Source organism: Atractosteus spatula, chromosome 5 (genome assembly GCF_055471065.1).
Source record: "Atractosteus spatula isolate fAtrSpa1 chromosome 5, fAtrSpa1.hap1, whole genome shotgun sequence".
NCBI classification, from domain to species: Eukaryota; Metazoa; Chordata; class Actinopteri; order Semionotiformes; family Lepisosteidae; genus Atractosteus; species Atractosteus spatula.
In genome coordinates, this window is record NC_142710.1 from 52229871 (window position 1) to 52255491 (window position 25621).

At 40.9% G+C, this 25621-nt stretch overlaps 2 protein-coding genes across 3 annotated transcripts in view; both read right to left on the reverse strand.

Annotated features, from left to right (window-relative positions):
- LOC148835232 (testis-expressed protein 264 homolog) overlaps positions 1-8817 on the reverse strand; it is a 147746-nt gene extending 138929 nt beyond the window's left edge. Inside the window, exon 1 of one of the 2 annotated variants that reach the window (XM_088915986.1) lies at positions 7745-8817. In XM_088915986.1, the coding sequence (XP_088772112.1) occupies positions 7745-8008 (264 nt within the window). In that variant the 5' untranslated portion in view covers positions 8009-8817. The remainder of the gene's footprint in view (positions 1-7744) is intronic. The other variant, XM_088915985.1, reaches the window with a different exon arrangement.
- Positions 8818-9685: 868 nt separating this feature from the next.
- Positions 9686-25621, reverse strand: part of fancd2 (FA complementation group D2) — a 34215-nt gene continuing 18279 nt past the window's right edge. Inside the window, exons 28-43 of the mRNA XM_088917095.1 lie at positions 24358-24516; positions 23815-23931; positions 22987-23115; positions 21670-21788; positions 20447-20557; positions 18840-18973; positions 18521-18620; positions 18124-18246; positions 17689-17782; positions 15805-15876; positions 15224-15262; positions 14697-14771; positions 14156-14230; positions 13511-13657; positions 13023-13115; positions 9686-10176 (exon numbers count right to left, since the gene is read on the reverse strand). Of these exons, the coding sequence (XP_088773221.1) occupies positions 10105-10176; positions 13023-13115; positions 13511-13657; positions 14156-14230; positions 14697-14771; positions 15224-15262; positions 15805-15876; positions 17689-17782; positions 18124-18246; positions 18521-18620; positions 18840-18973; positions 20447-20557; positions 21670-21788; positions 22987-23115; positions 23815-23931; positions 24358-24516 (1659 nt within the window). The 3' untranslated portion in view covers positions 9686-10104. The remainder of the gene's footprint in view (positions 10177-13022; positions 13116-13510; positions 13658-14155; positions 14231-14696; positions 14772-15223; positions 15263-15804; positions 15877-17688; positions 17783-18123; positions 18247-18520; positions 18621-18839; positions 18974-20446; positions 20558-21669; positions 21789-22986; positions 23116-23814; positions 23932-24357; positions 24517-25621) is intronic.

Below are 25621 nucleotides of genomic sequence, written 5' to 3' on the forward strand. Positions count from 1 at the left end.
TGATATAATGTTAGAGTGAAATTATGAGACCATTGTTAAGGCACTATTAACGGAGTAATGATAATTTAGAATATAATATTCATACCCAGAAACTTAATTGTCTTAAAGCATTAAATTCTCAGTTCCAAACCAACACTGAAAAAAATAGACAAAAACAGGACATAACTCAATTAAAGGACCTACAATTTTTTACTGTGTCCTCCTGACCCTCAGCAATGCAGTATTTCCTGGCCTTTACAATGGGAAGCAATGTTGCTTCAGTGATGAAAAAAGCTTCTGGAGAAATTCAGTAGCTACACAGAATTGTATTTTGAGTAGAGACCTCGACATACATCAGAGTGCGCAATGGAAAAAGTAAAGGTTAATTCCATGCTGGAAAACAGAAAAAACAACAAAATTCCCACTTTTATGAATGCCCAAAACATTATGTTTTTTATTCCACACTGAAAATATTATATTTTCACTCTGAAATTAACCTTAACTTTTTTCCTTTGCAGCCAGTTTGTTCCTTTACTTAAGAAACAGTACTTAGCGGGCCTGTTAAAGTGGTAATTAGAAGCATAGACGATAATGTCCATTTACTTTACTTTCTTCATGAGGGCAGCTAGGAAGGAGTGAATTTCAATATACCACCCATTGGTGGCAGTGTGGCACAGTGTTTGGGGCTCTGGACTTTTGACCAGAGGGTCATGTGTTCAAAATCCAAGCTGGTGATGCTGCTGTACCCTTGAGCCACTTACTTTACCTAGATTGGTAACTGGCATTGGTTGGACATAGATTGGTTTCCGTCAATGTTCTCTCTCCTTCTCTCTTTCAACAGATCTACATGCTGGGAAAGTAGGTCTACCGTCTCAGTCACACAGTGGCTTAATCTTAGGAATCCACACATGAATCACCGCAATCTCTCCAAAACAAGAGCTCAGAGCCTGACCACAGAGGGAAAGCACACTTCCTGGGCCAGGGAACTCTGACACTTCAGTCAACTGAATTCCCAAACGCTGTCAACTGCACTGGCTTTTAGAGTTATGCTTTTTTCTTCTGTTACTTAGGACCTCAATTAATGCTATTTCTGAGCAGCTGCTGTATATAGCAGTGCAGCAGTCAAACGCTAACAGGTTAATACTTCTCAACTCAAATAAGTACTTTTCTGCACAAGCTTATGTAAGCCGAAATTTACACAAGTGAGAGCGCACAGGTGGCATGGTGGCACAGTGGTTGGCATTACTGCCTGGTGGCCCTGGGGCCCTAGGTTCAGACCTGGGGTGCTATCTGTGTGGAGTTTGTATGTTTTCCCTGTGTTCATGTGAATTTTTCCTCCAGATGCTCCAGTTTGCCCCCACAGTCCAAAGACATAGTGGTAGTGGCTCTTGGGAAAAGTGTATGTGTTCTTGCGTCTGTCTCTGCCCTGTGATTGGCATCCTGTCCAGGGTGTGCCCTGCCTTGTGCCCATTACTTGCCAGAACAGGATCCGGTTCCCCCAACACCCTGAATGGGAAGAAAGTGGGTAGAAAATGGATGGATGGAGAATGCACTCTTATACAGTACATGAACACTTACAACTGTTATCATTATTATAATTACAGTACTGTTGTAAAAACAAAATTACACCATTGCAATAACATAGTGTGCTATAATAATAAAACTGCACTCATACAGAGCGTTGTATGACTCCTTTTCACAACTCCAGCTACTTCCACATCACCAGAGCACTTTTCAGGCAGGACTAAAAGGGTAAAACTGAGAAAACATGGCGGAGATTATTCCAGAAAACAGACACATAAGAGCATGGTTTCCATTTGGCCAACAAAGCCATATGTGTAATAAGCCTGAGGCCGCACACAACCTTTTACATGATATCTGATTTACATGTTGTAAGTCAGGGAGTGGCTGTACCCCCGAGGGCTCAACATTGCAGAGAGTGTAAAACGAAAGGAAGGGCAGTACATTTTTTGGGGTTCAAGAAACTGAACCGCACGGTTTCATGGGGCCAACACAGTCAGTCTAGCAACAGGGTGTGAGCACTCATCCTCAGACAGGGTAGGGAATGTCAGCAAATCTGGATCTCATCTGCTTCTCCAAGGCGGGGCCGTGAAAGTATGCCACTGACCTTTGGAAAATGTGGCCACACCGTGTCTGACATCACTGCAGAATGACTTTCACTTTGGCTGACACGAAGAAGCAGACTGCCCTTCCATCTTCTTGTTGGACAACCAGATCTCTACCAATACTGCTTCCTCTGAGATGATCTTATTCAACAACACCATTGGCTCTTTTTTCATTTACTGTACGGAATTAAAATTAATAAAACTAACCTAGGCAGTAATTAGAAACAAATACAGCATTTTATTGAGTCCTGTAGATATTAGAAGGGGACTTGATACATTTATTTAAAACACAGAATGGTACTGACAAAGCCAGCCCAATGGACTACTTGAGGTTTAACAACCGAACAGTATACAAGTGTAATCACAGAGGAATTGGATTTAACAAAGCTTTAATTAGAAAGCACCTCTGTAAAAAACAGCAGGTGGTGTCTAGAACAAATTAAAGCAGCTTTAAACCAGCTAAGTTATAGCTCACTATTTGGGTTTTTCATGAATTTAAATTCTTGGATCAATGAGCCACTTTTTTCTAAACAAGCAAGAGGAACCAAACCCTTTTAATGGTCTGCCTGTACTGGTTCATTGTTGCCACATTTAACACTCTTTACAAGACTTGCTATCCTAATGTTGAATGTTCAACAAGGCATACTGGTACTTTCTGGGGCTGAAATGTCCTTGCCAACATCCCAGACTTTCACAGCCAGCCTACCTACTGCATCTTTTAAAGAGATGAAGAACTCCATATACTGCAATGAAATGAGTGTTGAGAAAATCTGACTACACTTTCACTCAAGCAGACAGTCTTGAAAATGTGTTATAAACCAAGGGTTTCTACATACAAGTAAGTTACATAACTATTACATTTTCCTTAAATGTTAGCTGACAGAATATCACACTTAATAAATTTCAGGCTGTTTGAAAATGGCTAGATAGGCCCAATGTCCTCCTTTCCTTTGTAGTTTTGTAATCCACTTTCTGAAAGGAAAGTGCATACCAGCACAAGCAAAAAAAAACATTTGGAACATCCTGTCACAGTGTTTTCTGGAGAACCCTTACATAGATTTAACCTACAGTAATAAACTATTTTATAAATTGCAAGATGGCAAAGGAGGTCTGGGCAGCTTTCAATAAGTTCACCTATCACACAATTAATAATCATCGTTATTTAAAAGACAGTCGGACTGTTCAATTCCTATTCCGTGAACCCAAACTAAAATAACATTTCTCAGAAGAAAAAATATAAGCCCACAAAACCCATTTAATAAAACACAGCTGAAGAACAGTTCTGCAGTTCATTATAGGGATGTAGTGACTAAGTGTTTAGGCAGGGCTATTACCAGTGATTTTGAGTCTCTTAAATCAGAGGGTATGCCAGTGTTCTGAATTCCTCTGGAAAGTACATAAACATAATAACTTTATATCCCCTAACACTTAATCACACATACCTCAGCAATGACACAGAAAACCAGCAGCTAGGAAAAGTACAATGAAAACACACATGTAGTTAAAATATATGTTTGTGCATTGGGACTGATCTGATTGTTTCAAAGTGTAACCGTTTCCTTCTAAACTACTGCAGTGACAAGACATGGATTTCCACACACTGCTATAAGAAGACAATAATGGCACCCAAAAGCACTTAATAATAATTACTGCTTTATTCAATATAGGGTTGTGGGGGAGCTGGACACGAGGCACCCTGGACACCACACAAGCCCATCACAGGGTATACAAAGACACAAACATGCACAAACTCAAACCAGGGACAATTTTCCCTGAAGCAAATTAATCTACCAGCATGTGGGAGGAAACCAGAGCACCTGGAGAAAACCCACCCAAACACGGAGAGAACATACAAACACCATGCAGACAGAAACCCAGGAACTGAACCCAGGGCCCCAGCACTGTGTGGCAGCAATGCTAACCACTGCGACACTGTGCCATGCTTAACAATAAATCGAAGTACAAAATTCTAATATTGTGACTTTCTAGCCATTCTGTTGCAGCCTATGGTTAGATGTGCTTAGAGATCACAGCCTACAATACCTAGAGAGAACAGTACATAGACACTTCCACTTACCTTCAAATAGTTAACTACAGCGATTTGACAAGCAATCAGCTTTCACAGTTACTGAATTATGACCTCAACTGCTTCAGAACTCAGCTATCTAACAACTCATAGTCTCCAGAAAAGTGTAATCGTTTCATCAGAAGTAAGGGATGTGTATTTCACATACCTCTCAAGCTGTATCAGGTTCATTAGAACCAAATCTCTAGAAAACAACAAACCTGCATTCAGAGAAAAGTAATGTTTGTTCTTACTGCTCGTCCACATCCTACAGTTCATATACATTACGTGCTGTGGATGATTATCGTGCCAACATATTTACAAAAGAAATGAGTGCAAAGAGTGTTGGGCTGCAGTGCTCCCCATAGGTAAGAACAAATCGCATAATTTTCCAGGAACAAAGTTACTATTTAACCTGACCCAGAAAAAAGGCAAGAGATGAGTGTAAAGAAATTCTAGTATTGCTAATTTGTGACCAGGGTTAAAAATTAAAATGCCTTTTATCCAAAATCTATAGCTTCCTCGCTTGGTGGCATAAAAGCTTTCAGGAGGGCTACCAAATTATCCTCTTTCGTTGTTCTCTTCTAATCATCTAGCAACTAATCATTAAAAAAAAACACAGAAAGATGATCTAACACAGTAGACCCCCTTCCCAGCACAGTTCCTTCATTTGCACCAAGAAAAGCTCTGTTTAGGGAGTCCACAAAACCCCCTATTCATTCTTGTTTTTTTTCCCCACTCAGGATTGTGCCTGTTGTGTACAGAGACAACAAAGACAGGGAGCTGCAAAAGCATGTGATGAAGTTGGTAATGCGTTCATTTGACTTTCACCACCCAAGCCCTCCTAGACCTGCCAAAAAAAACAAGGCCATTATCAGAACACTTTATCAGCAGATTCCAACTCTTTAGAACCATTGGAAGGCAACGAGTATGTATTTTGCCACTCTTGGTGGCTTCGACTCTGGACTTCTATAAAAAACGGCGAACAGGAGGCCTCACCAGCTGTTTACTGGAATAAAGCTTGTTTCACTAGAAAGGAAAACAGCAAGGGCCTTATTTTAAAAGAAATACCTTTGGTGACTTAATGCCCATTGGAGCTGTTGGCTTCAATACATCAGTTATTTCCAGTTACACTTTCTAAGGAAACTTGGGAAACAATGTGAAAATCTATGGAGGCAGAAAAAAAACAATGCAGTATGTGTCAAGAGACCCTTAAAAAAACAATCAATTTTCAACATGCCTTGAATATTTAGAATAGTTTCTTTACACTAGTTTCTGTATTCTTTTGGGATCTGATGTTTACAATGTTATGATGTAGACCTGTGGCATGAACCACTGTTTCAAAAACAAAAAACATCAGAAAGACACAAAGAATAAAATAATGTCTAACAATCCTTATTTGTTTTTCCATCAAAGGCAAGTGTTTACATGTGAAGGTAAACTCAGACTGAAGCTCATTCTTTTAATGATTCTGACCTGTTGAGGATCCAGAAAATAAACACTAAGAGAGCAGACTCATTTCAGGAAACCATTTCATCTGGATTCAACAGTCCAAGAACAAATGCATATGCTGAAAGGCACAGGTGTCCAATGTCATTCCAAAACATATAGTATACAAAAAATATTTGTCATGCACATTGTAATGATTTATTCCACTCTTTGCTACATGTACCAAGTATTAAATTCATTGGAAATGCTGGAAACTTCCATGCTAAACAACAAACGATCACAAATTCTGTCCAAAAATCACAGTGCCAGCACAAGTTCATTCTTTAATACCTCCAAAAATTCGTTAACACTGTCTCTAATGTTTCCAAATGTGTCTACAAAGTTATCTCTGAAAATATAAACATTTAATATAATTTCCGTTATATGTGCATTAGGCCTCTTTGTTTGTGAAATAAAGCCACCTCCATCCTCCACCCTACAACAAAAAACAATTTTACTTCATCTGTCAATCAAAGGACAGGAACTCCTAAAAGAAAACAATTAAAAATGCAGTACAGCTGGCTGTTATTTTATGACAGCACTGCTATCCTAAGGAAAACAAAAACCTTTGAAATAGAAAGTGCAATGAAAAAAAGGAACCTTCCTTCAAACTCATACGCACAAAGTATTTTTCAGAGCAGTCTAAGCTTTCTGCCAGGAACATGAGTAGATAATACTATAAGAGCTCCTGGGCACTATTACGACAAGGCAACTGCTGTGCCATAAGAGCAAGTTCACAGCAGCACAGCAACTCAACAACACAGTTTCAGGCCTGGCACTGATGTGCCAAGAGAAAACCCTTTCAGCCCTACTTTAGAAGGAAAAGAAGGATTAGTAAACATTGCCTGCTTAGTTCATAATCTGGCATTTCTTTGTTTGCAGTATATATTAACCATCTCCTTCCGCATGTGTATTTAAATATGTATGGCCATAACAGGATTCCTCTGGTCTTGAACAACACCTTCTAAGCAGAACAGCCTATAGAACATAAAAACCTAAGGCCCGACTTAATGGGCCTGACCCCTACAAAAGTTTAACTAGGTAAATTTCAATAGCATTTGTGCACTTTCATGATGGATTTGCCACATTTTTACTGTCATTTCCCATATTTCAACAAGTTTTTGCCTTTAAAAACACCATCATTTTAAACAAGATTAGCTCTGATAACAAGAACTAGTATTAAGACATAGTATTCCCAAGTATTGGGAAAATCATGACATGTTAAAACCTTAGAAATAATAAAAAAAACTACAGTAACTCTTCAGTAGGACTAAACAAAAGTGCAGAAATACCATGGTATAAATAGCAAAGTAAATGCTCACAAGTGTGTGCTACTTTCAGTGCAAGGTTCTTCTGATTGCAGTCGATGTGCTGCACATACTGTCTCTGTCATCATCTTCATTGACTTGCAACAAATTCCAGAACGGTTCTAATATTTTTATGGCACTGATCACTTTTATCGCTATTATTATAACATCAAAGGTGTTCCAAAGTTTCTGAAGAGAGTTTTGGCTTCATTTGACATACAGTACGTGACATCCGAAGATGGCCACAAGACAAAAATAATAAATTACAAGTTTTAAAAACTGTGGCTAAAACATTTTCGTGGAAGGTTTATTTGATCATTTGACATCACTGCTTGTCTTGGAAGTGACGTAATGACATAAAAACAGAAACCCTGAACAGAAACTGGTGGTTAGGTTTATAAAATACACATGCTCGGGCTAAATGAGACTTAGCCATGAATACCATGTCTGGATTCAGTGCCACGGCCCACCTCATCACTTTTTCCAGAGGCTAAATTAAAGTAGCAGGCTACTTCCCTGCTACTTGCAGGGAAATTCCAGAATATGAAGTGCCACGCTTGCGATTTCCATGCCCAAAGGTGCCACTTGAAACCTATCCAATAAAGTTCTTAGTACAGGCTGGAAAGCTGAATTTGGCTTCAATAAAACCTAAATTAACTGCCCTTAAACAATCGCGTGTTTCTTACAAAATCCTATCGGATCGGATCCAGTTAAAAATTGCAATTGTGTCGAAATGCTAAAACTGAACAGGCGGAGAATGACACCCGTTGCCAGCTCACCTGTTTAGGGTCATCATAGTACACACCGATTGAAGAAAGCTTCGGGCCGATGCTGCAGCTTTCGGTGAAGAGAGATCCGCACTCCTTATACGGACCCTGTTTGAATTTGTAGGCAATGGTGATATTCCTGATCGGGGGAGATCCAGTCCGGACGATGATTTCCGTTAACAGTCCCGAATACAGCACATACCCCAGAATAGTGAGCAACAGACCCAGTAACAGAAAGGCAATCGGCGCCAGCAATACCAGATCAGACATGATCATCAATAAGATCAATCGGAGGCACAAGGATTGTGTTGTTGTTGTTTTTGCTCGTTTTTACGTCTTACAAAATAAGGCAATACACCTGTCCCGTTGGCTCTTGGGGTGACGCTATCAAGCTCTGATTAAATCTACCTTTTCACAAGTAAGCAATGATCAAAGTACATAAACCCGTCGGATTCTAATGCGTCCTTTAACCCGGTCTTAAACAACAGCTAGGACCTGTGTTTTTTTTTTTGCATTCAAGTGCCGTGTAATTATTACATCCGTTAACGTGGACACAAGAATTTTTCCAAAAGCAGGACGCAAAGAGTAGGTGCACCGCTTATTTCCCTAAACACAGCGACATGCCATACAGCTTCCTGCATACACCAAGTTCCACTTCGCTCAAGGGGGGTTGTACGAAATACAAAAATCTCTAAGCGATCGTTCTATGCCGTAAACAGAAAGCTATAACACTTTGCTAAAAGTATAATACGTTATACGTAAAGCACTAAGAAAAAAAAAACAAAAATAGCCTTTTTTCCTCCTCCACCTTTAGTGAATATTGGTACCGACCAGCTTAGAGCTGAAGCTGTCCCATCAACATCCTTTGAAAGGAAGGTACTAGGTAAGAAGACCAAGACTCGTTGTTACAAGGTGGAGATTAGATTTCCTAGTTAAAGACAGCAGTTGCCATTTTACATACGTGTCCCAGGTTAATAATCTATGCCTTTTTGTTCGGCAGGAACGGCTGAGCCTTCCTCAAAATCACTAAATCACAGACAGACTTCCTGCTGCTGTCATCCTCAGCTATTTTCTGCGCTGTAGTGGCAGAGCGCAAAAGCCGATAGATCTTACCGTTTCCAAACACGACCGAGTTCATAATTTTGCATAGTTATTCCCTTTGAACTTGAGTGTGTTTAAATTTTCATTTTTTATTTTTTATATTTTATATTTTTGGAGAGACCCAAAACAAATTAAAATGACAAGAGTACCATCTTCGCTCAGAATTATGTCTTTATAGAAATTATACTTCAAACAGGATATCACATCTATGTATTGGACAGATAATTTATATTTAGAACAATAACTTTTTAAGTGCTGTACAAAAACAGTCGTAATAAAGTGTACAAGCCACAAAGATCATTTTAAACTGAGTTAACATTCACATAAAACTAATATTTTTTCCCCAAAACGATATAAACCGTTTTCTTTTGAATAACATGTTATTTAACAAGCTTTAAACGTGCAATGTTTTTATTTAGAACTCCACAACGTCAAAGTTACAAAATAAAAATGACCTGCATGAATGTATACTACATTAGAAACCTCACATACAGTCTTTTTTTCAGAGAACTTTACTGTGTAAATCTAGGTTATATCAAAATATTCCATCTTGTTCAGCTTTGCAAATCATCCTAATACAAATACTTCAATTTGGATCCCCAACTCTGTTTTCCAGGAGTAATTTTCACTCTGTCTTCCATTTCCCAAGTGGCTATTTGCCTAAACAAAATTAAATTAAAATCCTTTCGACTCCATATTTAGAATTTAAACATTTCTACCAATTCAGCAGCACATTACTACAGTATGTTGTGAAGAAGGGTCCTTTTAAAGAAGAGCTCATGGATGAAATGAGCTCGAGATTAAGATTAAGTACAGGTTACATCTAGATACTACCAGTGGAGTGGGTGTAAACAAAGATAGAATTAATGTTTCCATCTGAAGTCTAATTAAGATGAATTAAAGTAAACTAGTATAAGCCTGTTTACACTAGTTTAATAGAGCAGTGAATGGTCTGAACACAGTTTCTTTATCCACTTCAATAAAAAGTCAAAACAGTGTTCGTTCTTCTGTGACCACTGCTAAATTCTTAACTTTCGCTGTATATCTGTGTAAAACCGTTTGGACTCATCATCCATAGCTGCACCACTTATGATGATGAATAGCTTTAGCAGAATGAGTATGTCACTGGCAGTAGACTACAACGCTGTCTGGAGCGCTGGTAGAGTTGTGAGGCTGGAGGAGGCCATACAGACACGATAGGACCAGGCCACACTGACAGCAGCTCTAAGGGACCTGCCAAGTCCTGTGGCCCTCTCTCCACCAGGGGGCGTCTAATCCGAGTCATCGGTACTTTCTTCGTTCTCCTGGCCGCTCTTCCTAGCTTCAGAGTCGCTCTTCTCCTCCTGTTTAAGAGGAGACAAAACACGCTGTAAACCAAGGATGAAGAAGCTGTCCCAGGGGAAGCGGGGACCTCAAAAGATGAAATGAGTCCCATTTTTGCTGGAAATGTCTCATATTCAATTCTTTTTTTTTTGCCTAATTTAGCTTTTTGCCCCCTTTTTTTTACTGACAGCTGATGTTTTGCACCTTCAAGATTGAATATGTAATATTAATATTACAAATAACCTGTCCACATTCTACTTGTTCTTAAAAAATAAAGTTAGCACACTCAGTGTATTAATCAACCCAGAATTCTACTGGCTGGATCTCACTATTTAAACATTGCAACTGCCTAAAGGGCATTTTGGATCATGGGACTTGGTGAGCAAAGAGAAGATGAAGCAGCAAACGAGTGTTAGTGGAAAAAAAGACAGGCAATTTAATGAAAAGTTGGACTTTATGAACCCGGTTTTTAATTAAATTTGCTTTTGACACAATGGTAGAAAACTGTGTTATATAATCTGATGTCTGTTCTTGTGATAAAAGTGAGAAAGTGATACACCTTAATTTACTATGGAGTGAAAACACAAAGTATCCAGACAGAGCTCAGAGTGACCTGGAACAAGCTCCAAGTTTTTCATCAATATCGCCATAGGAAGATAACTTGCAGAAAGACACGACAGTTTTTTCTTTCATATTCAGAAACTATACTGGGCACCCAAAAGAGAAAAACTGAGTTCTGCTTTTACAAGTACTGGACTCCATATACATGAATTGTTTCTTATACATGCATACAAGCATTTAACTTTTGGATTTTACTTATTCAGTTTTAGGGAATGGACTTTTTTGACAAAGTCCTGCAACATTTTTCTTAATGTTTTATGTCTTAATATATTATGACTCACTTTGGCTGTGAGCCTACTTAAGTAAAATGATTTACTCTCCGCCATTGAAATTACCCAGCTTATTATTTTAAAGAAAGTAAAAATAAATAATCATTCGGTGAATTTTTGAAATAATGAGTTTTAATTTTTGAAACTAAAATAAAGAGCTCTCACTTCATACTTTTCTTTAAAGAAGCTGATTAAATACAAAAATAGGAAGGTAGTTCATTAAAAATATAATTTCCTTTAATCTCGTGTGATGTACGAGTGTGAAGTTGGAAACTGGGCGAATACAGTTACGTAAAACTGTTTGGCCAAGAATCTCATTCCAACCGTCAAGCATGGTGGTGGAGGGGTGATGATTTGGGCCTGCTTTGCAGCCACAGGACCTGGATGCCTCACAATCATTGAGTCCACCACTATTCCTCACTATACCAGTGCAATTTAGAGGAAAATGTGAGACAATCTGTCCAACAGCTAAAGCTTAGCCACAAGGCGATCATGCAACAGGACAATGATCCAAAACATGCCAGTAAATCTACAGTACAACTGAATGGATGAAAAAGAAAAGAATCAGGATTCTGGAATGGTCCAGTTAAAGTCCAGACCTCAACCCCATTGAGATGTTGTGGCAGGACCTAAAGAGAGCTGTGCATAAACAGATGCACTCAAACATCTCCAATCTGAAGCAGTATTGTAAAGGGGGAATTGGCCAGAATCCCTCCCAAGTGAGGAGAGATACTGATAAATTCTTACAGGAAATGTTTACTTCAGGTTATCGCTGCTAAAGAGGGGACTGCATGTTACTAAATCATGGGGTGCTCTTACTTATTCACACAAAGCTACTGAATGTAGCCTGATTTTTTTGTTTAATAAATAAAAATGACAAAGTAAAGTTACCGGTCACATAAGGTTAGATTTATCTACTGTTAGGACTTGAGGACTAAATGAAAGTCAGATATGTCTTAATCTGTAAAACCATCAATCCGTAAAGGGGTATACTTTTTTTTACATGACTGTGCAAAATTTCATGTAGTTTTAGAATAAGTTAAATGGGTAAAAGCCTGGAAATGAAAGTTCACTTTCAGAAACTAAGAACTGCAAAGCTGGGACTCCTCCACCAAGTGTGGAATCAGATCAGATAAAATACGGACATTTTTAGGGAAAGGAGGGAACCCTTCATAATACTGTTACTTATATATTGGCAATATAAAGGACGATGGAGCATTATTTAGGAGGCTGACTTTTTTAAGAAAACAAAATGTGTACAATTTGAAGAGGTAAGTATGATCTTGTGAATTATCTTACCAGGTATTCAATTTCAAACTCAATTTTAGATATATAGAAATATACATCACATCTTGGGTGCTTGATGAAGTATGTGTGTACCTCATTGAAAAGGCCCTGGCAAAGCATGTACTGTAATAATTAACTGAGAAACTCTACTTATCTTATCTACAGAACATAACAAAGATTGACCTTTTAAAAAGATCACTCTATGTAGGGCAGGATATGCTTATGTAAGAAAAGATCTTGCACGTTTTGCTGAATTGACATAAAAAACACCATGAATTGGGTGAAGTGAAGGTTCACATTAAGGAACTCTGCTGTGGATAAATCCCACCTCCACTACTGTTCCATTCAGCACTGCTGTTAAATCCAGATGCAAGGGGGTCAAGACTGAGTTGGAACGAGCTGTCTGGCTATGAATCCTCAGAGATGTATGATCTGGTTTGAGCAATAAAAAGGAACGGGAAATTGCCTGTGGTTGATTCACTTCACTGTACTTTAGATAACCAGACTGGACAAGCAGACAGCATCCAATAACCAAGCTAGCTAGCCCCACTGTTTCCGAGTCCAACACCGTCATTCATTGGGCCTGCTCAGAAGAAAAGAAGCCTCGACTGCAGGATTTCAAGTGACTGTGTGCGACAGTAGCAGAGGTCGGAGTCAGACTCTAGAAACGAGAAAACGAGCCCCAGTACCTCTTCTTCAGACTGCTCCTTTGGCAGCTGTGAGACCTGTTGTTCATCCTCCTCGTCACTGGCCTGAGATCTCTGCGACAAGATCTCCTCACCCTAGGGAACACCGCAGACACAGAAATGAAGAAAAAAAAAGGTGACGGGCTCACAAGACCGCACTGTGCTCAGGAAAACAGAAATTTTATGTAAAAACACAAGCGTTGCAGAGAATGTTAACCTCACATTACATTGTGAAGCTGTACAAGTCAAAACTTCTAGATATCCATGATTTATCCTTTGGTTTATATTCTTCTTTAGTGAGCACAGCCAGACAAATCTAGTGCAAATGAAATATTATTAAAGGCATTTTGTTATGATCTTCTTTGTATTTAAACTATAACAAAACTGTTTTTGCTTTTACTTTGCATTTGCACCTGGGAAAACACTTTGTCCCAGGTGCTAATGTCCTTTTTGCCCTTTTAAAGGCTATGCGGTTGGTAATGTAGCAATACCTGCAGGTCTCTGTTCTTGAGGTTTCCTAGCCAGAAAGCCTCCTGGCAGCTGTTCAGGACGAGCGTGGCCTTCACGCGATACACAAACTGCTCCAGGGTCTTCTTCAGCACCGGCACGTGATTTGTCAGTCCTGTGTCCTGTCGGATCTGAAACCAGAATCTCAAGGTTTAGGTGATACTCTGGCTTGAGCAATAAGGAAAAATAAAGACATTTTACAATGTTAATGTGCTGGAAACTTGACCAAAAGAAAAAGTCATAGAGGTTTAAACCTTGGTTCTCACAAAAACATAAAAAGCTAGCTACAACACATCAGGGTCAGAGCACACAAACTGGTCTTCCATTCTGCTGCGCAGAGAGAAACACACAGAACGACCTTTGAACCCACAAGTCTGTGGAACAACACAGTAAAGAACGTTATACAGTACTTCCAGTCAGTGCCAGACATCACAACTGACCACTCCACTTTGTTGTGAAGGGACACATCTGTGATTCTCTTTTAACTTGTCAGTGAAGGAGACTGTTTAGCTACTGGCCTACTGGCCAAGGGAAGCTTTTCAGTCTATATAGAATTGGAATATTATCCAGTCAGCCTGACCCTTTTCAGTGCAGCAACTTTTCCTGGTCTTACTGTATGTAATAATTACCTTTGAGTACCCACACACGTGATGAAGCTGTCTGGTGCTCAGCTGAAATGTTTTCAGCAAGGTCTGCACGTCTTCCTGCAGCACACAAAGCCATGAGGGAAACAAGAACACTTTTGCTTAGTTTACCTTAAAACTAAAGACTTAAAGATATTGAACACAGTTAATCTGCAACACTTTAAAATGGACAGGGCCGTACATGAAATGATATGGAACTGAAAGAAATACACATGGTTGTGTTTTGGAAGGGAAGGGGTGACAAGTCAGTTAACAGATGGAAAATGCAAACTAAGAAACAAAAGATTGTTTTTAAGAGGACAGCTGTTAACAGCTGAAAACTGATAGGACAAGCAAATGAACTGAGCAAGAGCTGGCAGACATCTAAATCCTGAATGTTTCAGTGATAATTTGGTCATTTGTAGTTGGTAGGAGACAGGCCCCTTAACTGAATATGGAATTTTAATTTTGTGTAGGTGTTTCAAAAGGGAAGGCAATTTGAAGACCCTTCTGTGCTTTTGAAGATGTATTCAAGATGCTGCTTTACCTTGTGCTTCTTAAAGCTGAAATCTAATAATGGCATCCCGAGCTTCAGGAAAGCTTCCACAAAAAGGCGTCCATACTGATAGGGCAGTGGTATAAAACAACAACATAAGTAACAATCACAGGAAACACAGTTCATATTTTCACTCCACAATTACTAGCCACCATAAATCCATTATCAAAAAGGCACTTATTCCTGGTATCAGGAGACTATACTATAAGCATAGGGCATGAGGTGAGACTTCATTCTGTACAGGAATCCAGTCCATTGCAGGGCCACACACATACGATCAGGTTATGTTTGATTAGCCTAATCTGCATGTATGTAGAAGGTAGGTGGAAACCAGGGTGCCTGGAGAAAAGCCACATGAATGCATGAGATCACTGAAACTCCTCAAAGAATTTACCCTAGTCCAGAATTAAGTGCTGCCTTACAAAACACTTTGTATGTGTGTTTATTTTATTACTGCTATTATCAATATAGTTGAAAATAGAATATTGTGCATAAACATTGTTAAAAGGCACACTAACCTTTAAACACACACCAAGCACAGATCTGCTGTCAAAAACCTAGAGATGTAAAAGAAAATTCTTTTTACAGAAACCTAATAACTGTATCTAGAAGCAGGCTTACATATGAAGACAAGCAAACAGTCCCTTGGCTGTGCATGATTGGAATGCAATTCCTGCATATCAAAATGACAGTGTCTATTTTCAGAATCAGAACAGAAAATGAATAAGCATCTCAGGAGTCAATACTAGCAGGGCCGACCTTCCATACAGAACCAGAGTGACTGAATGTGTTTTTATATGAACAGAACCAAACAATCTCCTCTCCCTCTGGAATTCACCTGGAAACACCATTTAATCATAATGCAGCACACACTTTGAATCTTCTCTCTCCACAATTATTGAAGCTTAAAGGAAAAGTACATTTTTAAGAGCATTTGCGAAACAATTTTGTTGTTGTTGGTTTTCAAGACAACGGAACATTCCATTTCTCCATGCTGAATACGCTAAATAAATGAGAACAGTGTGTGTCCACCAGTTACAGTGTCCAGCAGGGACAGTGCTCAAGACTTGTACGACCCTCAGCTGAGCCCTCCGCTCACCTTAACCAGATTCACCAGGATGTGGAAGTCTCGTACTGCCAGATTCCAGATACGGAGTTTCTCAGTCTGCGTCTAAAAAGACAGAGATCACGGTTACTGCCACGGTCTTTTATCTTTTAAAATCTTAATTGTTTTTTTTTATTATATCAACCCATCCATTTTCTATCCACTTTTAATCCAATACAAGTTTGCGGGGGAGCTGGAGCCTATCCCAGCAAGCAATGGGCACAAGGAGGGATACACCCTGGACGGGACGCCAGTCCATCTCAAGGCAGACACAATCACAAACAGTTGTACCAGGGCCAATTTTCCCAGAATTCAATTCACTTACCAGTATGTCTTTGGACTGTGGGAGGAAACCAGAGTACCCAGAAGAAACCCACACAAACACGGGGAGAACCTACAAACCCCATGCAGATAGCACCCCAGGTCTGGAATTGACCCCAGGGCCCCAGTACTGCGTGGCTAATGCGTGCTGCCCCCTTTTCTTATATGCTGTACCATCAAAAATTTAGATCTTTCAATACTGCTACTGTATTACCCCTGTTTCCACAGGGAGAGAATAAGGAAGTGAAGACAGACTCTTCCAAACCACCCATCAGTCTAGCCATTCATTTGTGACAGGCTACAGGCTGCACAGCACCATACAGCCTGTACAGCCAGCCAGGGGGATCAGTGCCTATTAGAGGAGAGGGGCGTCCCTCACCAACTTTACTTCAAGCCTGCATGCATCCCAGATCTCTCAGAGGGCATCTGGGAGCTGAGCGGTCCCTGGTCCACTAATCCCAGTGCCACCGGAGACAGTGCTTCACCATTTGGGGAACCTCAGTTACAGCTGGCTAGTTCACCAGACACATCTGGATCACAGAGTCCAGCCTGTGCTCACAGTGGGCAACCTTACAAGTTGAACCACAATGGATCTCCTTGTCCTTCCCAGTTGTGTTTTTTTCCTCCATTCTACCAGCAGCCACATCACCCTGCAACTCACACCTGGATGGGAGACCTCCTGGGAACACTAAGATTGCTGCTGGAAGAGGTATTAGTGATGGGGCCTCACCCTGTAGCCTGTGTGGGTCCTAATGCCTATAGTGACGGGGACACTGTACTGTAAAAGGCACCGTCCTTCAGATGAGACATAAAACCAAGGTCCTGACTGTCTGAGGTCATTAAAAATCCCAGTGTGTTTCTTGAAAAGAGTAGGGGTGTAACCTCAGCATCTTGGCTAAATTTCCCCTTTATCAGTCATGGCCTCCTTATAATCCCCATCTATGAACTGGCTTCATCACTCTGTTCTCCTCCCCATTGATAGCTGATGTGTGGTGAGAGTACTGGCGCACTATGGCTGCTGTCGTATAATCCAGGTGGGACTGCACATGAGTGCTGCACATGAGGGAGTCCCCATTACCTGTAAAGCACTTTGATTGGAGTGTCCAGCAAAGCGCTATATAAGTGTAACAAATTATTAATTATTAGCATGCTTGGAAGAAACTAGAGCACAATGGCTTTGTTTTAACAGCTGACAGCAGCTATACAGAACAACAGATTAACTGTAAAACAAAAATAAGCTGCAGTTGCTGTTTTTTCTTAAAGTTGTTATGGTGCTATTTTTCACATTTAATTTTTAGTTATGATTGACTGAAAAAGATCAGGTCAAAGACATCAAAGTCTTCATTTTGGCATTATTGCTAATATTTTGTTATAAATCTCTGAAAGTTAACACTTTTCAGAGATATGACTGGGTCATATCTCCCAGTCAGACCATTCAGGCTTGAGATAATCAAGCAGCACAAGTGTGACAAAATCACAAGCACACACAATGTTGTGTACCCTAGTGCTTTGTGGAGGCCCATGTCAAGCACTCCCTATCGACAGCAAATACTGTACCTCACTGGAGTCCGTCTGCTTCCCAGGTTGAATCCTGCGGACAGATTTCTCCAGCTCCATCATCATTCCCCGGTAGAAAACCAGGAAAGTCTGTCTGAGATTTAAAGCAGTGAAGAGTCAGGCTGGGCAAGCACAGGTGTTTGCTTTTGCAGTCACTGGGAGAGACCTCAGGGAATAGATGCTTGGTAACCAAATGTCACTGAAAAGGTTGCCTACTAACTCACTTGTGGACAAAATCAGAAGAAATGAGCTTGGATGTGAAAAACAAACCAAGCTGAGGTTGAACTGTGGACACAGAAAGAGGGGATATGTTTTAAACCATGTTAAAGGAATTCTAAACACTAAATGATTGCATTTCTTATTGCAACAACTTCTGTTCAGCACTCAGCAGAGCAATGAATTCTGGGACATTGACAAGTCCTCAGTCAAGCTTACCTGTTAAGAGTGGGGAAGGTTTTGGAGCAGCCATCCTTGGCACTGCTCACAAGTTCAGACACCCCTTCCTCAGCAATCTCTTCAATGGCCTTCAGCACATCACCACTGTGCTCCAGATAAATGCTAAAAAGGGAGAGAGAAATGGAACCTCAAAGTGGAAGACAGCTGATGCTCATGAACTGTTTGATATTTTTCATGATGTTTTGCTGCACAAACTGTATTATGAAACTGTATCTTGTATTTGGAACTTATCTCTCCACAATGAAAGGTAGTAAGAAACCATCAATATGTTTTAACATTTCCTGAATGTGGCCACTAGATGGCAGTGTTGGTTTTACTGCAATTCATGGGGGGCTGTTTTAGCAACTTGTTTTGAGCAGAATCTAAAGCCGAGTACCTGAGGAGGGTCTGCAATGTGTCATTGTGTTTGTTCCCCCTCTCTCGCTCTCCACTGGGCAGAACCCACTCCTGGCACAGGAAACGCCGGGCAATAGAGGCTGGTTGGAAGAAAAGCCAAGGGATAAAGCTACATTACTGAAACTCGCCATTACGTTAGTAGCAACAAGCCAATTGAGCTAGACGGGTCTGGTGACCCTATCTGGGTTGTAACCTTTCTTTTCAGGGAACTACGGACATTTCGCAGCTTGATATAGCCTCTGCCCCACCCTCAGCCCTCATCAGGACATGAACAGATGCGTACGGATGTTGTTGGATACCTAGCTGCTCTCGGTAAGCAGAGTTACTGGGTCCGGCACACTCTGCAATCAGTATCAGCAGCTGAATGAGGGAGAGAGCTGTGCAGCAGGTGGGCATGCTGCTGCGGAAATTCAGCAGGTACTCGAAGCTGTGCCTGCACAGACAGGGAACACCAGAGACAACTGGGTTAGCGCAGCGCTTATCCCACACAGATGTTCTCAACACACATAAGACACCAGCCAATACTCAAACACACAAGCTGACCGGGAAAGGTCACAGTGCAGTCCCAAGTAAACCTTTGTTAGTTTTAATAAAAAATGTATGATAGTCATGCTCACAATTGTGTAATTTGTAATTGTGTTTTATCTTGTGTATTATTTTTATTTATTGTTGTTCTCATTCTGTAAAGCGCTTTGAGAAGCCACCTTTAAAGGCGCTATATAAAATAAAGGTTATTGTCAGAACTAGAACTAAACGTTCTCGTCCTTTTAAGTGACCTTTACCAATCGGAAAACAGGGGCTAGCACATTTCAAACCCGAAACGGGACCCTTTTTTACATTAAGGGTGTGGAACAAACTATCTACTTATTTACTGAAGCAATTTCAACTGTATGCTTTCAAGAAACAGCTGGGCAACATCAGGACTAGAACTAACCTTTTCTAGCAGCTCTGTAGAACATATAGGCTAACAGAAATGTCAGGAATTACGTCTCTCAGGAGTGCTTAATAAAACTGCTTATGCTGTTACTTTGTAACAAAGAATCATTTTAAAGGAAAACTTGACCAGCCCATTCCTACAGCCGCCAGTGGGAAGTTCAAATTAATCAGCAAGACAATTTTTTGTACACATAAAATTGGCAAAATTGAGTCGTTAATGCAAACACCACAAAGGTACTTTCAAACAGGTACTGCCAACAAAGATAAGCAAGAATATTTTAAAAAAGATTAAGTAAATATATAGGAACAACCTACATACAATGTGTATGAAACTACTGTTCACTGTCTTACCTGTATCATCAACCAGATTTCACATACTGAAATATCTAAATAAATAAGACAAACACTCCTTCATTTACCCAGCGTACACAAAGGAGACCCATTAATGCGAATCAACAGAAGATTAATTCATTCCATTTTTTAAAAACGTTTTCCTGGTGCAGTGCAGGAAAACGGCAGGCATTTGTTTCAGCATCAGTTTCAGACTGTAACGTGACAGTTATGTTACATGTTTTTAGTCTGTGAAAATGGCAGAGCTAATTGACAGTTTGCCAGATGTGTAGGTGTGTAGCTGGTTCCCATAAGCATATGGGAAGAAGTATTGGAAGCAAATGACAAAAGTAGGTTGCTTCCACTGATTCTGAGCCCTGGACATCCTGGGATGAGTTAGCTGTAAGTAACCCAGTGAACTGAATGGGCTGAACAGCCTCATCTAATTTCTACAGTCCTCATTCGCTTTCAATTATGACCACCAGATGAAAAGAATATTTTGGGGGAGCTGAATTACTCAAAAGACGCACCAATCAGTCAGAGTTTTTGTAAAAAGCTGTTCCCAGCAGAACAGTACAGTCGTAGTACCATGGCACTCTCACACACTCAGACAGGGAGATTGGAGGCAGGGAAAGATTACCTGACCTGCTCCTCTAAGCTCAGTTCCACCTCCTTCTCCTTCAGACGCCCAGCCAGGACACCCAGCGCCATCTTCAGCAGCTTGCGCTTCTCCTGTTGAAGGAACCCATTCCTACAGCAGAAGAAGGACCAGGCAAAATGATTACTCTTCCCTATTAGCCTAGAACACTAGATCTCTAACACTTCAGAATGGAGGAAACCTCCATTTTCCAGCACTTTATCCAATACAGAATACAGGATATTGGGTCACAGGGGAGCCGGAGCCAATCCCAGCAAACAAAGGGCATAATAATAATAATTGCTTACACTTATATAGCGCTTTTCTGGACACTACACTCAAAGCGCTTTACAGGTAATGGTGACTCCCCTCCACCACTACACATGTGCAGCATCCACCTGGATAATGTGACGGCAGCCATAGTGCGCCAGAACGCTCACCACACACCAGCTATTAGTGGGGAGGAGAACAGAGTGATGTAGCCAATTTATAGATGGAGATTATTAGAAGGTCATGATTGGTATGGGCCAATGGGAAATTTAGCCAGGACGCTGGGGTTACACCCCCACTCTTCTTGAGAAACACCCTGGGATTTTTAATGATCACGGAGAGTCAGGACCTCTATTTTACATCTCATCCAAAGGACGCCTTTTTACAGTGATCACCCCCTGCTGGCCCCACTAACACCTCTCCAAGCAGCAACTTTAGCGTATCCCAGGCTCACAGCTGCTTCGTTTCAGTGGGTTGCCAGTTGTGAGTTGCAGGGTGATATGGCTGCTAGCATAAGGCAGGATACAACCTGGATAGGAAGCCAGTCCATCACAGGGCAGACTCAGACACACTCTCACAAGGGCCAATTATCTCAATAGCCAATTGACCTACCAGCATGTCTTTGGACTGTGGGAGGAAACCAGAGCACCTGGAGGAAACTCATACAAACATGGAGAAAACCTACAAACATCACGCAGACAGCCACACAGGAATTGAACCCAAGGCCGCCCCATTGCTTGCCAGGATAGGCTCCGGATCCCCTATTGGCCTGAATCAGAAGATGTGGTGAATAATGGATGGATAGACCCTTCACAACAATTTTCTTAGCTATTACATGCTCAGACATGTGGCAATCCAGCACCAGAAACAGCAGCTCATCTCCATCTCTCTTAGTTCTTGGCTCAGTCTGTAAGGGGTGTAGCCCACAATGAGAAGAGAGGGGTGCTGGAACTTACCAGCTGAAGGTGGTGTGTAAGACCTGGATCAGCAGCTGGTAACAGGAGGCCATGAGCTGGTATTCTTTCACATCAACCCCGAGCGCATCAACCACACCCTGGTTCTCCGTCAGGAGACTCTGTGCACAGCAATGGGAGATCAGGGATAAAGTGGGACAAACGCATAAAAACATATCCCAGGTTGTAGTGTTAGCGTTGTGTTGTATTGTGGAATGTGTAGAATGTGCTAGAACTTAGCTATGCAGCTCTGTATCAGTGACCAGAGTGCCTCAAGGTCGGATAAAGTACAATAAAGACTGACTTTGCAAAATGTAATTGGTTTGTTCCTCATGAGATTAAGAGAAGGAGGGATCAGCTTTAAAGAACAGGATGAAAACCACCTGACTCTGAAACAAATCAACCACAATCATACACTACATGAGGCTATACTGTATAAACAGGGCTAGAAAACTTTAAGTTTGTCAAAGCTCCACTGCTGTGTGTGTTAAGCTCAATAAAAACTGAATCTGCACAAGGCTGTCTCCTGCTCCTTTGTCAAAGAATCTCCAACTCAAGAAATCTCCCTATAACAAGGGAGCTTACCTACAACTATTTCCTCAGGGCAAGACAGGAGAGCTATCTAGCTCTCTGTGAATATATGGGTCATACACAAATCAAACTGCCAGCTCTTAATGGAATTCTTTACAACTCACATTTACTTAGAACCTGCTGTACATGTGAGCTGCACAAGCCTTTGGTATTCATAGAGTGCTGAGGCCTACTGTATTTACATGATTTCTGCTTTGCATGACATTTTCTAGCCTCAATAATCTTACAACTTACATTAAAAAAAATGAAAATGTGCCTGAAAGAGGAAAAAAGGTCTAACAATAATATACTTGTGGTCTAAATCATTTGCAAAAAAAGAAAAACCCAGATATGTCTTATGATTTTATGATTGCAACATTGAGCTATGGCTTTTTGCTCACTTTTTCCTTTTTTGATAGGAGAATTCTGTTGACACAGCTTAAAATCCCATTTGTTCATTGCATTCAATGACAGAGAAGTCTGAGGGATAAAGCTCCTCACGAACCAAAGCAGTTCAGAGGACTAGAACATATCCCAGCTCCTGGGGTGTTAAGTGATAAAGGTCTGCCTAAACATCGCTCACTACAGTCAGGCCATTTTTCTCTCATTCCTTCAGTCAGACCAGCTGGGGCTTGCTGGTGGTGTTGACTAGAGATGGTGCAGGAGCTCTGGAGACTGAAAAGTCTTGGTTATCAATGAAGGCAGCTCACAGGAAGGGGTCTTGGTGAAGGAGGAAGAGCTGGGAGTCACCTGGAAGTAGTTGTGCGAGTTCTCCAGGTGGGTACAGAGAGTGGGCAGCAGTTGCACACAACATGCGGCGATTTCCGCAGGACTCTTCTGCTGGAGGTGAGAGAATCCCACTGTCTTATCTGCCTTGCCCTGGAAAGACCATATGTATCAGTCACACAAAACAAATTAAACTGAACCCCCATATTTTTCTAAATCTGCACGCCAGCATACCATTATTTTAATGGTTCTTTTATGAACACAGAACTTATAGTCACATAAGAACCCTGTGACTCTGTGTGTGGATCAGGAAAGACTGACAATTACAGCTGACCTGCCATTAGACATGGTAGGCATCTCCATAGATAGGATAACTAGTGAAGGATTAGAAGATATTCTCACATGGGTGTGATTAAACGCATGTTTGTTATATAAAGGGCTTCGCAGGTCTGGCTAGTGGTCAGGCTCAGAATAGCAAACTTCAGTGTGGTTTCCACTGCTAGTATGCAGAATAAAGACTCCTTCACTGCATTCATCAAGTCATTCTGGGTTCTTAATGTTCTCACACACTGAGAGCCTCCTTATTGAGTCAGAAGCTGGTCAATTACACTAATGAGTTCAACAGAAAAAAAAGAAAAAAAGGCAAAGTGCTAATTTACAATACATCAAAAAACTCTAACATTCTCCAAACAGCCTAAAAAATGATCCACTTTAATTTTACTCATTATAACATCCAATGAACTCTGAATTACGAATCTTAAGCTCGCATCCTTCCACACGGTATCCCCAGAAAGAGATATCTTTAACGTGAACCCACTTGGTGATAACCTCTTTAGCCTGGAGAGCTCTCACCTTGAGAAAGGGAGCCCTCTTAGCAGGGGAAGCTGCCAGGCTGAACTCCAGTTTCCGGGACAAATCTTCCAGCAGGAATACGAGCTCCGAAGGGCCAAGTCGCACTTCCTCCCGCACCTGCAAGGATCACAGCATCGGCTCTCCTTACCATATCCCACCTGAACCTCTATTACATAGCTCTGGGGCTGCTTCTGCACTCACGACAGCCTTGAGAATTGGTGAAAAGGAGCTGTAAAACCAAAATCTGGAAGGACTGTAGGGACAAGTAAACCTATAATACTGTTCTGACAAAACTGCCTTGCTCCTGTTTCTACACCGATGATCAGGTCTGAATTTAGCTGTTTCATAAAGGGCGAGTGTGAGGGATTAAATGAAAATGCAGTCTCAGCAATTAGCCCTCGTATTTTACCAACTGCCTGTCTAGTTCAGTCTTAACAGTATAGCACCGGCCTGATGTTCACCTCAGATTTAATCCTCACTCCATCAGTGTTGACGCCTCCCCACCGTGCCCTCTGTCCTTAACCCTGAACCCAGGCACCGTACCCTGGTGTGGAGCTCGCTGTCCAGAAGCGACCGGGAGAGGACACCACACTGCAGCACATTCAGCACCTCGATGTCCAGCTCCCGGAAATAAGGCCGGAATGAGGCCAGGCTCACTCCTGCCTTGCCCTCCTCCTTCTCCTTCTCCTTCTCTGCATGATCCTGGAGGGAAAGAAAGCCCAGGGGGGAGATGAAGCCATTGGTGGGCTTTCTACACCGAAGGGAGCAAACTATATAAAATAAAATCCTAAATTTAGGAAATTACTGAAGGCATTAAGTGAGCTAAAAGAAGGGAAAAGATCTAGGCTCTTTCAAATTGTTTTTCTAGAATACTTCTCTAGACAGAAACGCAGAGCTCTGAAGATCTCCACTGACCCTTTCTCACCCTGCCTAATCTGTTTCCTTTCCTCCCCTCTGGTAAGCGGCTAAGGTCTCTCAAAACAAGGATGACTAGGTTCCATAACAGTACCTACCCAGAGGCTGTGATATGCATAAACTCTGCAAAATTTTGAAATTGTGGCATGGCTCATTGTTATTCTATCAGGTCTCACAGTTATTTATTTTATTACTAATGGGTGTTAAGGATGATACTGTATGTGATGATATCTTGTTTGGATGCTACCTATCAGTGGCTTAATGTTGTATATATTTGTATGTTTTTTAATTGTATGCGCTCACCTAACCAAATTCCATGCAACTAAGTGTTAATGCAATAAAGTACTGAACTTGAACTAGAAGACATTCTACACTGGGGATAAGTGATTAATGTGTTTAATATGTTTACTTAGTTCAGTCCATACGGTCTCCTGTATGGAACTGATGTCGGTAAGAAACATCTGTCCAAAAAACGAGCAGGTGGTAATCTCGGAATGTAATTACACGTACAAACACCAGGCTGCTACTTTTTTAGGCATTATAGCACCAGTCACTCCTTTGCAAAAGACACTGTTCATCCTGGTAATGCAATATGTTTATTTTCATACTCGGCAAAATACAAAAAAAAATTCATATGGGGCTTGCAAATTATACTTTTTTCATAACACTGATTTAACACAATTGGAACAATGAGCCTGTTACTCTACTAACTACTTCATGCACTAAGCAAGAGATTACAAATGCAAAATCATAAAAAACAGTAATTAAATTACCCTTTAACCAAATTAAGTAATGTAATGTAATGTAATTCTAAAAATGCTCAGTCACAGAAATTACAATGAATAAAGGGCATAGCATCCTAGAATAAAGCTGGGCCAGTGGATGAATACAG